Source organism: Canis aureus, chromosome 29 (assembly GCF_053574225.1).
Source record: "Canis aureus isolate CA01 chromosome 29, VMU_Caureus_v.1.0, whole genome shotgun sequence".
In the NCBI taxonomy this organism is placed as follows: Eukaryota; Metazoa; Chordata; class Mammalia; order Carnivora; family Canidae; genus Canis; species Canis aureus.
The window spans coordinates 22,512,443-22,529,782 of record NC_135639.1 but is presented as its reverse complement, the minus strand read 5'-3'; the positions used below and the strand labels follow the sequence as shown (position 1 = coordinate 22,529,782).

The window sequence follows — 17,340 nt, the reverse complement described above, 5'->3', positions numbered from 1 at the left end:
ACAGTGACTGACTGCTGTTCTGTAAGAATTCTAAGCAGTGGGACTTTATGGGACCAGTATCACTTGGCCCATCTGACACACAATTTCCATAATGTCTATAATGTTTATTTATTTATTTTTTTGGAAATTCCGAAGCTTTCCAAAGGCACAGCCTCACATGGACTCTTTAGAAGCCAAGGAGGCTACCTCCTATGTCTATACTGTATAAGGCTCCAGACAGGAGCTTCCTACGTAGCCAGAGTACTTCTTTCTGACTTCAGAGGAATGAGGGCTCCTAATCTCCATGCCCATTCAAGAAAGCTTTTACCTCTTGGCAACCACCTCGGCATTGCATATCACAGACAGATTTCTCTCAGGAAAAAAAAAAAAAGACTAAAACATCAAAAAAAAAATCCTGATTTTTTTGAATTCTGATGGCATTCATCCATATGCATTTCTTGCTGATTAAAAGTTATTTTTCTAAAAAAGTCTGATTTCCTATGGAATTGATGGCCAGTAAAACTCTATCTTGGGCCAGAAAGGACAATCTGCTCAACAAAACTCTTTGAGTCCTTTAGAATGCTTACATCAAAAAGCCTCCACTGGGTATCGAGGCATTCAAGATGAAATGCAGGCAGAGCAGAACACCACAGCCCATATGGGCTCCATCCCGCAAGCCAGAGATCCAGACTCTGTCCTCAGGGCCTTAAAAGTCTCCTGCATTGAAGGAGAGAAAAAGCCATGGCAGGGAAATAAGGGGAAAACACAGTTGGCAAAAGAGGGAGAGTGTATACACAAAAGAAGGAGAGTGTGTATGCAACAGAAGGAGTGTGTATGCAATAGGAGAGTGTGTATGCAAAAGAAGGAGTGTGTATGCAACAGAAGGAGAGTGTGTATGCAAAAGAAGGAGTGTGTATGCAATAGAAGGAGAGTGTGTATGCAAAAGAAGGAGGGTGTGTATGCAACAGAAGGAGTGTATATGCAATAAAAGGAGAGTGTGTATGCAATAGAAGGAGAGTGTGTATGCAAAAGAGGGAGAGTATGCAAATGAGGAAGAGTATTATGCAAAAGAGGGAGAGTATGTATGCAAAAGCGGGTAATATGGATGCAAAAGAGGGAATGTATGCCTCAGAAGACAATGTGGATGGGACACAAGGAAACAGGGAAGAGAGGAAGACCCCTCTGTTCACAGGCGAATCTGAACAAGTTGCCACCTGAAGAAGATTCTAAGAGACAAAACCTTTCGCTTGAGGATTCTGTTTGCCATAGGTTTGTACAGAAAAGCATCTAGTGAGCAAGTACAAGCGCTGAGGCAAGGGCCTTAGCTAGGAGTTCTGCCGCAGTAGCAATTGCTGTGTCACAGAAAAACTGATGAGCAATCCTTACATGAAAGAATAAAAGTTCATTTTTCCCGGGCAAATACAGTTGCTGGCCTGCCGACCTTCCTCAGTGCTCACTGCTGCATCTCGTCAGTGGTAAACACGCCATGATTCATGGGTGATTGCCACCTATTATTTCCAGATCACTGACCCACCTGAGTGGTCACAGACCCTCTCAACTTGACTTCCGGCCAAAAGCACCAGCCAATGGCTTATCTGATGTCTGCAGCCCATTCCCCTCCCAGCAAATGCCCCTCTCCTTCATTCTGTGATTCAAGCCCTGAACCAGGGAGTACTTTAACCCCGATTTATATTAGAAGGTTATTCACAATTTTTTTTTTTTTTCCCAGGGTGATTTCACCTTCATTCTTTCCTGGAAAAAGAAAGCTCAGCGGAAAGGCTGGTTTCTGCCTATCTGCTAATCTCAAATTGTCACACGTCAAATTTCATGTAAGCCTTCATTCTATTCACTGAACTTTGACATGACTACTCAATACCAATGAGTGGTATTTCCCTTTGGGGAAACTCATTAACTTCTAAGGTGTGTGCTAGCTACATACCTACAAGGACTGTTAAGGCTTCTTCTAGCTCTATGATGACAGAATTCATTGGCTCTGTGGTCACAGAGGATACTTTTTGGTCCACACCAGGACTACAATGATACCATCCTAACTGGTCTTCTTGCCTTTTTTTTTTTTTTAAGATTTATTTATTTATTCCTTCAGAGAGAGCAAAGAGAGAGGCAGAGACCCAGGCAGAGGGAGAAGCAGGCTCCACGCAGGGAGCCCAATGTGGGACTCGATCCTGGGTCTGCAGGATCACACCCCGGGCTGCAGGCGGCGCTAAATCGCTGAGCCACTGGGGCTGCCCGTCTTCTTGCTTTTGACCTCATATTACCACAGTTCATCCTAAAATCGCTACCAGATTAACCTTTGTAATCTATACCTCTGAACACACCTTTCCACTGACCAAAATTTTCACAAGTCTCCTAAATACAAAAACAAAACAAAACAAAACAAAAACCCCAAACTTATTCTGTCTTGTAGTCAAACAGTCAAACCAATAAAAAACAATCAAGATCAGATTCCGAATATATACACGGAATTAATATTACTAGAGTTCAGTTTCGGCCAAAAGGACATATTCCCAACCATGTAAGCATGGTTCTTCTTTTATTATGGTTCATGGCATTCTTCTTGTGTAAAGTATGACCCTCCAAACAGAATTATGACATATATTCTTTAAGATCAAAGTGAAATCATTTCATAAGATCTCCATCTCCTGAACTTTGGGCTGCCAATTTCATATAATCCATCCAGCTACTTCAACTGGGTATCTATTATGTGTGAATGAGGGCACTGCCTTTTTGGCCTCTCTTAGACTACTGGTGAACGCATGTACGTTTATCTTCTCTTCCCACGTGGATAGAATGCTCCTTGATAAAGTTATTTCAGACCAACAGTTCACCACGATGAGCACCTAAAACAGATGAGCACCTAAAACAGATGAGCACCTAAAACAATCTCATTGGGTGTACACCCTCAAGTATGCTTATCTGTACACATCCATTACAAAGCAAAGAGAGCCAATCCCAAGTACTGTTCACCAAGTACTGTGGCTGAGTTGGGGCCACAACTCGGATGTCTTCACTCCTCCAAGGTTATCCACTCTGCCACAGTGATTGTGGGGGGCACTGTTTGAAGTGCTGGGACATGAAGGGTTACATTTCTGGGCATCTCCTCTAGCACAACTGCAGAGGTGCAGAGTTTTCACTTAGGCAGGTAAATCTGGCCCTCATCATGCCTCTGGGGAAAATTAACCAACTGTCAAATAAAATATAATAACCCAGTGGATTAAATGACTAATACGCTGTGTCCTGAGCTGCTCAGCCTTGCCTCTGGTAACTGCACCATCCTGGACAGATGCACTGTGGCTTGACTCCAGAAATGGAATTGTACATTCTGCTGAAAGGGGAGGCAGGCTGCTTAAGAGGAAAAAAATACTAATTGTAAATCTTTTCTATTTTTAGGCCCAATGTGCATTTTACTTGGCAGTAAGGACAGCATGAATAAAATTCCAATCCTAAGTATTTGAATTTGGTCCCTCCAAAACATTCATATCACTGTAGAGACCTTGAAAGGTTGCTTCCACCATTCCCCTCCTTTCAGGAAGAACCCTGCACATCTAACATCTTCCCAACAGAAACAAACAAACAAACAAACAAAAAAAACCTTTAATACCCTCCTCACTCACAGAATTCTAGTATTTCTTTTAATGTATGTAATTTCAAGCAGCCCCGGTGGCTTAGCGGTTTAGCACCACCTTCAGCCCAGGGTGTGATCCTGGGGACCCGGGATCGAGTCCTGCATTGGGCTCCCTGCATGGAGCCTGCTTTTCCCTCTGCCTGTGTCTCTGCCTGTCTCTCTCTCTCTCTCTCATTAATAAATAAATAAAAAACCTTTAAAAAAAGAATTTAATGTATATAATTTCTAGCACAAGATTCCTATAAAAATAATTTGCAGGATAACTTCACTGAATCATGCACTTCACAAAGAGCATTCAAACACTGCACCTATTTCCGGTCAGCTATAGTCTGATATTTGCCTGTGAATATTTTATGTCTTTAATTATATTTGCTGTTGCTAGTCTTATGTTCCACCTGAAAATTTACGTTTCTTAAAGGCAGGAGTGAAAGGTATTTTATAGTGTATCTGTAGTATAGAGTACATAATATATTTAATAGTACGTATCCCATAAAATATATACACATATCACACAGACACACACACGACTTCATTCAATGCTTTCTTAAAAAGTAGACTTCTCCTTCTATCCAATCACCAAGAGCAGACAAATCTTGAAACTACTTGATTCTGAATAATATCATCTATGGACATTATTACTGCTCCTCTGGCCATTTCTCTCACTGTTTTAGCAAACCCCTAAGTTAGTGCTCTTCACCTTCTCTTGTCCTTCCGTAGAAGGCTCTGAGAAAAGCAATGGGTCCTTTATCCAGAAAGATGATCACATTTCCACATGCACAAAACAGTCTCAAAATCCAGGGGGGTTGGGAGCTCCTCATGGTCTGCAGCATCTAGCTTGAGAACTGCTTCTCCACAATGCCTTCCTTAGTGTCAGGCTTTTCCCTTATATCCTGTTTCAGATGTTGACACAGCTCCAGCAAGCACCCTGAGATCCTCCCCACTGCCCCTGACCCCTTGGCTCAGAGTTCAGGCTACCACACAGAACAAAAGTCACCACTGAGAAGAAATGTAGAGATCATTAGCTAGTGGTCTGTTCTCCAGAAAGCCGTGTACTGTTGTCTCAAACAAGGTAATCATGCTCACCTTTTGGTCTTGGCTGTATGCCAGAATCCAGTCCTCTTGCTTGGGGTGGAAAAGTAAGCTTTGGATATAAAAGTTCAGCCGGTACTTTTGATAGGTGGCCCCTTCATCTGAGCTGATCAATAAACTGCTCTCAATCTCCGGGTCTGTGAGTAACATAATCTGCAGCCAAGAATTGTTGGGGAAAGAAAACAACAAAAAGTTAAGTTTACATTCTACAAAACTTAGAAACAAGCTAAAATTTTGGAAAGAGAGGAAAAAAGAGCAAAGAATGTTCAGTCAAACAAGGACCTTGACTCTGCCGGTTTGTTTTCCTGGACAAATGCCATGAAACTACTTTCTCTAAAAAAAACCTCAAAGAGGCAGAAACAGGTGGAAGGAAGGAAGAATTCATAGAGGAGTACATTTTATTTTCCTCTATGGGGCTCCTTGTTTTTTCCCCAAGGTCATTTCCTTAATCTAAAATATATCTCAGTCTTCCCCCTAACCTTAGTCTTCTTTTTTATTGTGTCTTGTATACTTTTCATTTTGGGAGAATAAAAGAGCAAGACTTGTCACAGTCTGTTGTGATTAAGGTGGAAAGAAACAGAAATAGGATGGGGTCCACCAGTTTCTCTCTTTTACTATATGCCCTCTTATTCAGATCAGTAATACTCTCATGTCATTCTATCTTTGGTCTGATTTTCTGAGTCTTGACTCAAAGGCTGGGCTTCCTAAAGCCTTCTCTGGAAATTGTACAAAGGCCCCTTTAAACTTTTTAACCATTTTATAATTTCCTTATTTATTTTGCTTATCATCTACATACTCCCTAGTAGTACATAAAATTCCATGAGAATAGCGGGATTGGACACTTCTTTCTTTTTTTTAATAATAAATTAATTTTTTATTGGTGTTCAATTTGCCAACATACAGAATAACACTCAGTGCTAATCCCGTCAAGTGCCCCCCTCAGTGCCCGTCACCCATTCACCCCCACCCCCTGCCCTCCTCCCCTTCCACCACCCCTAGTTCATTTCCCAGTTAGGAGTCTTTATGTTCTTTTACTCCCCCACAGGTATATTCCCAGCAGCTGGAGTAACGTCCAGCATATTTTATAGACTCAATAAATATTTTCCAAATGAATGAATAAGTAAATAAATGAATGAACAAAAAGAGCTCTCAGAGTAGTCACATGGAACTAGAAAGACACCCAGAACAGTCTGAGTAGGTACGAATGGGAGCACCATGGAAAGAGGAGCAGGATGGCCTTCTCAATCTTTAGCCTACTTACCAAAGAATATGCTTTACATGTGTACACATTCACACCTTCAGAGGCTTTGCACTTTCTTGTTAGGACAGTTAACCATGGCCAGAGTGGTGTGAACAATCCACAAAAGGAACAAGATGGAGGAGCTGCCCTGACTGCTTTTTATTCTCTCATTTTATGCCTCTAGGAACGTGTGATAAAGTACCTCATTCCCGACTCTCTGCAGGTCTGCTTTCACTCACTCAAAGTGCACACCTAATGCCTCCAGACAGGTGGCCTTAATGCTACCCACTGACTTCTTCCCCATCAACTTATTAATTGGCACTTTCTGAGTTTGGTTCAGAGAGGCATGAAAGATGTGCTTAATGTGTGGCCATATGAAGAGAAATCACTGCAGCCCAGGGTTTAAAGATTGCCAGCTAAGGATGTAATAATTCCAGGAAAAGAAGAGAGAGGAAAGGAAAAAAAAAAAAAATAGAGCCACGTCACAAAAGATCCACATGCCAGACAAACACACGGAGTTTTCTCAAGCATTTGGAGGCAATCAGATTAAAACCTCAGAATAGTTAGTGTCATCTTTGAAAGTGGTGTCCTGTCATTGCAAATGGCACATGAAGAGCGCATACCAGACACTCTCCAAATGAACTGTGTTTATGTAACCCAGGAGGAATTCAAGGTTCCTTGCCATTCCTTCAACCTGCCCCTTCTTGAAGAGGGGAAAGGGATGTGCTGGAATGAGGGGAACACTGGCTGTCAGCCACACTCCAGACAAGATGAAAAGCACACATGAAACCGGAGTCTAATTGCCTCATTCTGTGTTCCAGGGAAGCCACTGCCTTACCAACCAGAAATTCTGACAAAGTTATATAGGTTTCTCTGTCTCACATTCACCAGCGGACAGTGTTCTCTCATCAGATGGCTGAGACAGAACCACCAGCTAATCTACTAAGTACAAAGTCACGTACCTTCCTTAAAATCTAGTGTATGCATTAAGCAAGGATGTTCAGATGGCTCCTAAATTTACAAGAAAACTTCCAGGTGATTTCATATTTATTGGCACATAAAAGCTGCCATTTTCCAAATAACAAATAAGCCATCAAATGATCACATTGCTTTGTGTCTCCAACCACAATTAACAATAATATATAACAACCTTTTGCCACTACTGCCCAAAAGTAATTTCCATGATAATGTGAAGCGGTTCAATTTTATAGAGCACCCATTGTCTCAGGCAAGGTGATTTTTTTTCCTCCTCTGATATTCTAGCTCCCTGTTAACCAAAATATGTTTTCCTTTCTTCCCATGAGTGCAGATTTCACCACCTGCTTCTTCTGGCAAAGTATTTCATCAAAATAAAAACAGTAGGCAAACAGAATATCCTCAAATCAAGCTGACTTTCATGTGTCATCTAAAATCTTTTTGGGGCCTCTGGTGGCTCAGTTGGTTAAGCATCTGCCTTTGGCTCAAGTCATGATCTCAGGGTCCTGGGATCGAGCCCTGCATTGGGCTCCCTGCTCAGCGGGGAGTCTGCTTCTCCCTCTCTGTTTCTCTGCCTCTCCCCTACTCCCTGCTGATGCTCTCTCTCTCTCTCTCATATGCTCGCTCTCTTTCTCAAATAAATAAAATCTTTAAAAATAATAAAAAAATATCTCTGATACTCATGTATGCTCTAAATCATCAGACTATATGAGATATTCTGCTTCCAGATAATACTGGATCAGGGAAGATAGAACAACACAAGTATTTTTAAACATACGGATACTTAATATTGAATAAACAAAACTCATGGCTTCCTTTATTTTTATTCTGAGTGCTGAAAATATATAGACCAAAATGTCACCTTCACTCTACCGTCCTCACCTGAAACCCTCTCTCTGAAAATCTGTAGAGGATGTCAGGAAATTCCCCCTGTAAAATTTATAGATGTGTCTGTATTACATAAGCTTTCCAGTGGTTCCTCTCTCAAATCTCTGCTCAAATCCACGCAAAACAAACAGGTCAATCTGGATCCATTTTTATTTAGCCATTTTTTATTGCACAAACTTTGTAAGACTGCCAGCAGAATTCAAAATACAAGAAAAATAAATTGTTCATGACCCTATTCCTTCAACAAGTCAAACTATATGTGTGCTTCCCTCTACTTCTGTATTCACATCTATATAATATTATGGATGTAATGGGTTTTTTTCCATTTAATGTTATGACCTACGTTCATTTGCAACTGAACCATAAACACACAAGTGCCTGTACACACATGAGTATGTACCACTGTGTACAATGTATTTCAATTACTTAATCACAGCCTTCAACATAATTAGGTTACAATCAGTGCAGTGGCTGAATGGCAATGAGTACTTAAGTTATTAACTGAATAAATGAAATTTTATTATTTCAGTCTTTAAATTCAAATTCTTCGGTAATTTATTCCTACATAAATTGGGTTTGTTGTGTCCTTTTGAAGGTTATTAAAAGTAAATCAAGTTAATAATAAGGAATTTAAGCAAGTTCTAAACAGAAAATGTTTAACCTATTTGAGAAAAAAGTAACAACGTAAACATAAATGTGATCCAATTTTTAGACATAAATGATGTATTTATAAATAAAGTCCTATCTTCTGCAGTAGGTGTTCTCTTGGGAAATATTATCAAAATAGTACCTTCAAGTTAGTGAATACTCCTAAGAAAATAACAGATTACATTTCTCAGAAATGTTCAATGATCCCTGGTTTCGCTGGTTTGCCTTGGCTCTCTGCCCCCTTCTGGTTTCTCATGTTTAATCCTCTGCATTCTAGAATATGATCAGAAAGTGAATTTTAGGAGGACCAGGTAAAAGGCATGAACCTAAACTTCGTGCAGTTCCTCCAGTGAACTCTCTAAGAGGGATCTTTGTTTACCTGTCATAAAGCTTGGTCCACAGTAGGTCCATCCATCTTTGTAAATAAATGAATGAATGAATGAAAAAATCAGTGAGTGACTAAGTCCTCTTCATACATGACTTTGGCTGAAAGCAGCCCATGGATCCCTGTGACACTGAGAGTCTAAGTTCTCTGGAATAAATCCCTGCTGTCATACTTGGAGGCAAGGGGGGTGCGGGGAGAGGCAAGGGGAAGAGTGTCTTTAAGAGGAAAGTAATTATTCTCTGTTCAGATCAGCCCATGAGTGATTAGAACCAGTTTGCTTATCCCTTGCAGGGTGTGCAGACACTGCACTGACTGCATCTGCAGATGAATTGTTTTCCATAGAAAGTCAATAATGGCGACACAGGCTCCCGCCACCCAACCCTAAGCAATCATTCATCATCCACTTTGGGAGAGGAAAGAAACTTTATTTGCTTTTCCTAGAGGTGACAAATGAACACGAAATGCAATTTATGGATTTAAAATATGTCACTTCTCCCTTTTTTTGGTATTAGTCCTTCTGACAACTCAGTGTCATCAGAAATTAAATGCATCTTTACTCTCTTTGACTTGCTCCAGATTCAACATATGGCTACATGACGTAATTCTACAAAAGGCTGCCTGGCAGTCTTCTGATCCTTCTGGGTGCCTCCTGAGGACACTCCTCCCTAAGGAATACTGCCATGGTTTACCTTTCCAGATTCTTTTCCTAGATGTATTGTTTTTGGAGTTCTGTCACTTAACCTCTTTGGATGAGGTGGGAGATAATCAGGAGCGGCTTCACCACCTGCAGGAATATACCTGTCCTACCATTCCTTTGGTCCTAAAGCACAGAGTATTTATTTATGTGTGGCTCATTACTTGTTTGCTCATTTGTCTACCCCTTGTCATTCATGGACTGTGATCACGAAGTGGCAATATATGGGGGATATCTCTCTCGTGCTTTGCTTAAGGTGTAACTCAGATCCAGATGCCTGTATCACAGGTACATAATAAATACTTTCCATAATGATAATTACAATGACAGAGAAAAATAGCGATTGCAGCAACTGGGCACTCCAGTTGTCTAACACCACTATATTCAAACAAGAGTCTATCTATAAACATTGTATCAGGCTATTTGCAAACCTCTGGCTTCAATATTAAAAACAAATTAAGTAAAATTGAATCAGAGCAAGCAAATAATTTGCTGATCAATGTAGGTGCAAAAGCTGCTTATTACCAATGTGAGCTGAGTATTTATCAGACAAGCAGAGGGTGAGAGCTATAAGCGCTTATTAATTGACTACTATTTGGAGGACAGTATTAGGGAAAGTTATACAGGATCCTAGAATGACCCATGAAAAGGAAATCACTGAACTATAAACAATAGCAAAAAAGAACAGGGAAGTGATTAAATAGAACAAAAAAAGTTCAAATAAGTAAACACTGATAGAATCTGTGGAAAGGTAGACCTAGTGTGCAATCACTTGCCCTAAATCCCACTCTTACCCACCCCCCCAAACTCAGTGAGGCCCATCTAATGCACAATCCATGTTCATTAACACAAAATCACGTCATTCAATACTAAGAGACCAAGAGAATGTTTGGGCAACAGACCATCTACTCATGACCTGAAAGCTGAGTCAAGGAAATTGCTGGGAAACTTTGGCATCATATTCTAAAGAGTTTATTCTCTGAGTTTAAACTTTTCTTCCCTTCTTAATGCAGACCCAAAGGCTTTGACTTCTTAGGGGGAAAAAAGAATTTCCAGAAGTATATACAATTTCAGTCCTTCACATCTCTTACTAAAGCCTTGTCAGAAAACTCTACCTATTTATTATTACATAACAATAAGCTACACTCGTTTTGCCCAACCCTATAGAGAACACAGAAGAAGAATAAGGTTCACCAGGAATGACATTGTATGGGTTACATTGCTTGGAAAACAGTTCAAGAAAGAAAGCTTTAAAAATCTTTCTTCTTAGGGTGCCTGGGTGGCTCAGTCAGATAAGCATACAACTCTTGGTTTTGGCTCAGGTCACAATCTCAGGATCTGGGGACTGAGTGCTGAGTAAGGAGCCTGCTTAAGGTTCTCTTTCTCCCTCCCTCTGTCCCTCCCCTAAAAATAAGTTTTATTTCTTTTTTTTTACGATTTTATTTATTCATGAGAGACACAGAGAGAAAGAGAGAGAGAGAGGCAGAGACACAGGCAGAGGGAGAAGCAGGCTCCATGCAGGGAGCTTAACATGGGACTTGATTCCGGGTCTCCAGGATCAGGCCCTGGGCTGAAGGCGGCGCTAAATCACTGAGACACCTGGGCTGCCCCTCTTATTTCTCTTAGAACTAATGAACATAATCCTCTCCTTTGACTCAAGTTCGAGAATCTCAAACTAAAAAACACCATTTCATGGTAAAACTACTTCCATTACCATAGATGAAACTGACCCTCCCACAAAGGAAACCTATGCTCAGGTATGTATTGCTGTGAATGTCTGTACGTTTTCAGAAAAGACAAAGAAAGAATGTATGTTTGGCGAAGGTCATTCCTGTCATGAGAAGAAGGAAAAACACACCATAAATATGTACTATCATCATAGAAAATAACACGGGAATATTCCATGCTCATGGATTGGCAGAATTAATATTGTGAAAATGTCAATGTTACCGAGGGCAATTTACACGTTTAATGCAATCCCTATCAAAATACCATGGACTTTCTTCTGAGAGTTAGAACAAATTATTTTAAGATTTGTGTGGAATCAGAAAAGATCCCAAATAGCCAGGGGAATTTTAAAAAAGAAAACCATAGCTGGGGGCATCACAATGCCAGATTTCAGGTTGTACTACAAAGCTGTGGTCATCAAGACAGTGTGGTACTGGCACAAAAACAGACACATAGATCAGTGGAACAGAATAGAGAATCCAGAAGTGGACCCTGAACTTTATGGTCAACTAATATTCGATAAAGGAGGAAAGACAATCCATTGGAAGAAAGACAGTCTCTTCAATAAATGGTGCTGGGAAAATTGGACATCCACATGCAGAAGAATGAAACTAGACCACTCTCTTTCACCATACACAAAGATAAACTCAAAATGGATGAAAGATCTAAATGTGAGACAAGATTCCATCAAAATCCTAGAGGAGAACACAGGCAACACCCTTTTTGAACTCGGCCACAGTAACTTCTTGCAAGATACATCCACGAAGGCAAAAGAAACAAAAGCAAAAATGAACTATTGGGAATTCATCAAGATAAGAAGCTTTTCACAGCAAAGGATACAGTCAACAAAACTAAGACAACCTACAGAATGGGAGAAGATATTTGCAAATGACATATCAGATAAAGGGCTAGTTTCCAAGATCTATAAAGAACTCCTTAAACTCAACACCAAAGAAACAAACAATCTAATCATGAAATGGGCAAAAGACATGAAGAGAAATCTCACAGAGGAAGACATAGACATGGCCAACAAGCACATGAGAAAATGCTCTGCATCACTTGCCATCAGGGAAATACAAATCAAAACCACAATGAGACACCACCTCACACCAGTGAGAATGGGGAAAATTAACAAGGCAGGAAACAACAAATGTTGGAGAGGATGTGGAGAAAAGGGAACCCTCTTGCACTGTTGGTGGGAATGTGAACTGGGGCAGCCACTCTGGAAAACTGTGTGGAGGTTTCTCAAAGAGTTAAAAATAGACCTGCCCTACGACCCAGCAATTGCACTGTTGGGGATTTACCCCAAAGATACAGATGCAGTGAAACGCCGGGACATCTGCACCCCGATGTTTATAGCAGCAATGGCCACGATAGCCAAACTGTGGAAGGAGCCTCGGTGTCCAACGAAAGATGAATGGATAAAGAAGATGTGGTTTATGTATACAACGGAATATTCCTCAGCCATTGGAAACGACAAATACCCACCATTTGCTTCAACGAGGATGGAACTGGAGGGTATTATGCTGAGTGAAGTAAGTCAATCGGAGAAGAACAAACAGTATATGTTCTCATTCATTTGGGGAATATAAATAACAGTGAAAGGGAATATAAGGGAAGGGAGAAGAAAAAGACTCCTAACTCGGGGAAATGAACTAGGGGTGGTGGAAGGGGAGGAGGGCGGGGGGTGGGGTGAATGGGTGACGGGTATTGAGGGGGGCACTTGATGGGATGAGCACTGGGTGTTATTCTGTATGGTGGCAAATTGAACACCAATAAAAAATAACTTTATGTTTAAAATAAATAAATAAAAAATAAAAAAATAAAAAATAAAAAATAAAGGAAAAAAAAAAGAAAATAACATGGGGCCTAACTCCAAAGATGGATATGAGTTTCATCTCTGCTATATATCATTTATGCCACTTTGAAGAGCTCATAGCTCACCGAATCTTCTCATAAGCCTGTTTTCTTGTTGAGAGTAGTGATACTATAAAAAAGTTTACATTTATTGAGCATCTGTTGTGTAACAAACACTCTACTAAACCTTTAAAATATTACTTCATTAAATTGCTTAAAAATACTTCAGGTAGATATTACGTCCATTTGGCAGATGAGGAAATGAGGTGATCAGTTCAAGGTCATACAGCTTGTTAGCGCTAAAGCTATCTATGGCGTGCACTGCATGGGTTTATATGTAGATTAAAGAAGATCACCTGTGTGAAAGCAATACTAAGTTTTGTGCTCATGTTACTATTTTTACTTCACAAAGAATGGCACATTTAGTGCTATATGGTTTGCAAAAATGTGATAGTTGAGTTTAAGAGGGAGGAAGGGGAGAGAGGGAGGGACAGAGAGAGAGAGAGAGACCATATTGCAAATACTTCATAAAAATATTGCCTAGATGGGAAAAGTAGGTTGGCAGTAAGGGATTAGGAACTAGGTAACAGAGACTTTCAAGAACAAAACTGCTGGTATGATAGTCCTGAAGAAATAAAGACAGTTTTGGGTTTTCCTTTTTTTTTTTTTTTTTTTTTTAACCTTTAGATATAAATCTATGAAACCAAAATACCCAAACCTGCTTTTACACTCAGATTTTTCACAATGATCCTGGCCTTCTTTTCCTTACCCTTCTAGTATCTCTTCTCCATAAGATTGGTTTTATAGGTTATAAAAAAAAAATGACAGGAGTGAGCAAAAAGCACTGACTTAATAATAGCCCAGGTAGGGAAACAAACATTTCTCACAACAGAATTCTCCAAGAAATTTATGCTAAAACCAATAAGAATCATTCCAGTGCTGGTTTTCTAGGACACAGATCATATCACTAACTGGCATCTAAAAACTGAAGTCACTTAGGCCAGGGAAATAGCTATTGTCATACTAAGGGGATAGTAGAGAATATGGCATATTCATTAATGCTTAGCATTGTATCATCTGGTTTTTAAAAATGGCATTTTAGAGGAAGAGAATGATGGACAAAATTGAGAAATATTTTTAATCCTGTAGCCACTATGGAGACTGATTAGATACCTTGAGAATATCTGAGCTTCCTTAAAAATCCCAGCATTATCCCATAGCCTCTGCTCAAACTCAATCAGAACACACATCCATAGGCATTACAAGTCCCAGAGTAACTTCTCTCTTAAATCCCCAAAGATCTATAAATGCCAAAAGGTTACATCATTTTAAAATGTTAGCTGCTATCAGAAGGAGCAGCAATGCTAGGAGAGGCGGACATTCATCTTCTTTGCTCATGGGAAACTTTACAAGAAATGAAGTTCATTTAATGATAAGAAATCTCTTTATTCCACCAGAAATGATAAAGGAGAAGAGGTGGGGAGGAAGAGAGAGCAAGAAAGAGAATCCATCGGTATATTTTAACATTGATTTAGGTGAGGGACACACCATTTTTGGTTAAATCTCTAAGTTGAGCATTTGATTTTAGAGTTTGAATAAATGTCAAGTTGAAAGTTAAGAGAATGAAAAGAAGAACCCATAGGAATGAATCTCTTCTAAAAATTAGTGAACAGAATGTACCCACATTCTTCATTCCTTGCTTTACTTGTACCATCATCCTGACAAGTATGTTTTAGTTCTACTTACTTATATTAATGCTTCATGGTAAATGGGCAAATATACCAGGGTGGATCAGGGAAGATTAATGAAGTCTCAGCCACATGAGACCTTGCTAATGCGTTTGGCTATTAAAGCTTTCCTGAGAAGACTGTGGAGACCACCAGGGGTTTCTCTCAAACAGGATTTGCAGATTAGTGAAGTGAGAATCGCCTCTGCAGCTCCTCTGCAAAGCTCCCAGGAAGATGGCGCTGAAGGGGAACATCCAGGGAGAAGTGCCTCCTGTTAACAAGGAGCTCTGTTTCATATAAAATTTTTTTTCTTAGTTCTTCAATTATTTAATGACAGACACTGATCATTTCAAGTTGCTTTCGAGGGGCAGAAAAGAGGGAGTGTGTGCTTAATTGACACACCCCTGAGTATAATTACATTATCTGCTGCTTTTCCTCTATACTTTCTTCTTTCCTTTGGTCAGAGCAGGTGATATAATAGTGTAGTATTTTAAGAAGAGGATTTTTTTTTTCATGATTGCATTTTCCATGAAGTTCTATATCTTGGGTTAATTCCATCTCAAATTCATATATCATAAATAACAGAACTGATACAATGTATTTAAGAGGAAAGGACCTCAGTCCCACTTATTGCTGTGTAACAAACCCCCTCATAAAAGTGGCTTAAGACAACTATTTATTTTGCTGGTGGTTTTGTGGGTCAGGGATTCTGGAAGAGCTCAGCTGGGTAGTTACTCTCAAATCCATGTGATGTCAAATGTGGGGCTGGAACCAGAGGTTCCACTTGCAAAATGGCTTCTTCACTGCTGTATTTGGCCTTAGTCTCTCTTTCCCTTTCTACATAGAAGGACATTCTCTCCATGGTCTGAACTTCACAAAACATTGCATTTTTCTGACTCTGGATTTCTTAATTGGTGGCTTCCTTAAAATGCTGAGTGTCCTAAGGGCAAGATTTCAAGAAACTCATATGGAAACTGCAATGCTCCTTTTGACCTGGCTTCAGAAGTCCCAGGACATCCATTTTGCCACATTCTTTGATAAAACAAGTCACCAATTCTCAGCTAGATGTAAAGGGAGGGGAAAATCCCTTTTTCTTAAGGGAGGAAAAACAAATATACACGCATACAAAAGGGTGGCAAGGATTGGTGGCAGCCATTTTGGAGGTACATAATGACAATTATTTACTGTGCAATTTGCCACTTACAATTAAAAGAAGGAGGGTATGATAAAAAGTTTGTTATTATCATTATATTCAGTATATGCAAGGTGTTGTGATCATAGTATACCTGACATAGAGATGATGCAAGGTGTTGTGATCATAGTATACCTGACATAGAGATGATGAAGTTGTCAGATTTTTCATTGGGTTTCAGCTACCTTAAACTTTTTGAAGGCTGTGCAGTCTAATCTGATATCAATTCAAGGTGAATATTTATTGATAACAAAATGATTTTTATTGTTAGTCACAATCAAGAGACCCAAGGTCAAGAAATTCCAGGCTGTGGAATTTTAGGGTACATAAAATACTCAGATTAAATTACAGAAGGATAAATCTGTTTAATTAATCTGTCCATTAAAGTGTATATAACTAAGTCTTTATTAAGGGAGCCTATATCTAGGTGTTACAATGTCATCATTTGATTAAGGATCTGGTACTTAAGAGCAAAATAGTCTTGTCTCTATGTTCTCAACAAAAGCATCACTATCAATTACAATATAACCTAGCAATTGAACACAGGATACCTACTGTTCTCTTGGGCCCTAAAACAAAAGCAACAACGACAACAACAACTGAGGTTTAGGTAACCTTGTACCAAGAAACTAAACCTAACTGAGGTTTAGGTAACCTTGTACCAAGAAAAACAACAAAAGGGAACTTGGGTCTGAGGGTGAATGGTCATATGGGAAATGTGTCCCAGAAACATATAGAAATTTCAATTTTTATCATGGCGCAGGTCCGTGTAAAATAATCCAAAATTGTATTTTATGTTTTTTATTTTATATTCGTCCTGCTACATAACTCAATTCCTATCAATACTATGTCAACCCTATAAAACACTCATCTGCTCCAAGGTACTACCAACAGAGAATCTACACTTTAAGAAAATAACCACAAAATCAGCTCTCTTGACTTTGGTGGTATTTCTTAGCACCCTGATTCTAAAAAAATGTGTTTAGGGGTGCCTGGGTGGCTGAGTGGGTTAAGCATCTGACATCGGCTTAGGTCATGATCTCTGGGTCCTGGAATAAATCCTCAGGTTGGGCTCCCTGCTGAGCAGGGAGTCTGTTTCTCTCTCTTCCTCTATTCCCCCCATCCATGCATGTACTTGCTCTTTCTCTCAAATAAATAAATGAAAAATTTTTTTAAAAAAGAGTTCAGAAAGAACCAAAATTTTGCCTTCATAGAACCTCTGTAAACAACATGATTTTTGTGTGTCTAAGCTAATATCATTTATGAGTCTTGTCATCACAATTGCTCAAAAGTTA

At 39.6% G+C, this 17,340-nt stretch overlaps 1 protein-coding gene across 6 annotated transcripts in view; it reads right to left on the bottom strand.

Moving 5' to 3' along the window:
• The window catches only part of SORCS1 (sortilin related VPS10 domain containing receptor 1), a 508,497-nt gene that overhangs the window by 182,517 nt on the left and 308,640 nt on the right, over nucleotides 1-17,340 (bottom strand). For all 6 annotated transcript variants that reach the window (XM_077877715.1, XM_077877711.1, XM_077877717.1 and 3 more), the window contains exon 4: nucleotides 4,706-4,864. In XM_077877715.1, the coding sequence (XP_077733841.1) occupies nucleotides 4,706-4,864 (159 nt within the window). The remainder of the gene's footprint in view (nucleotides 1-4,705; nucleotides 4,865-17,340) is intronic.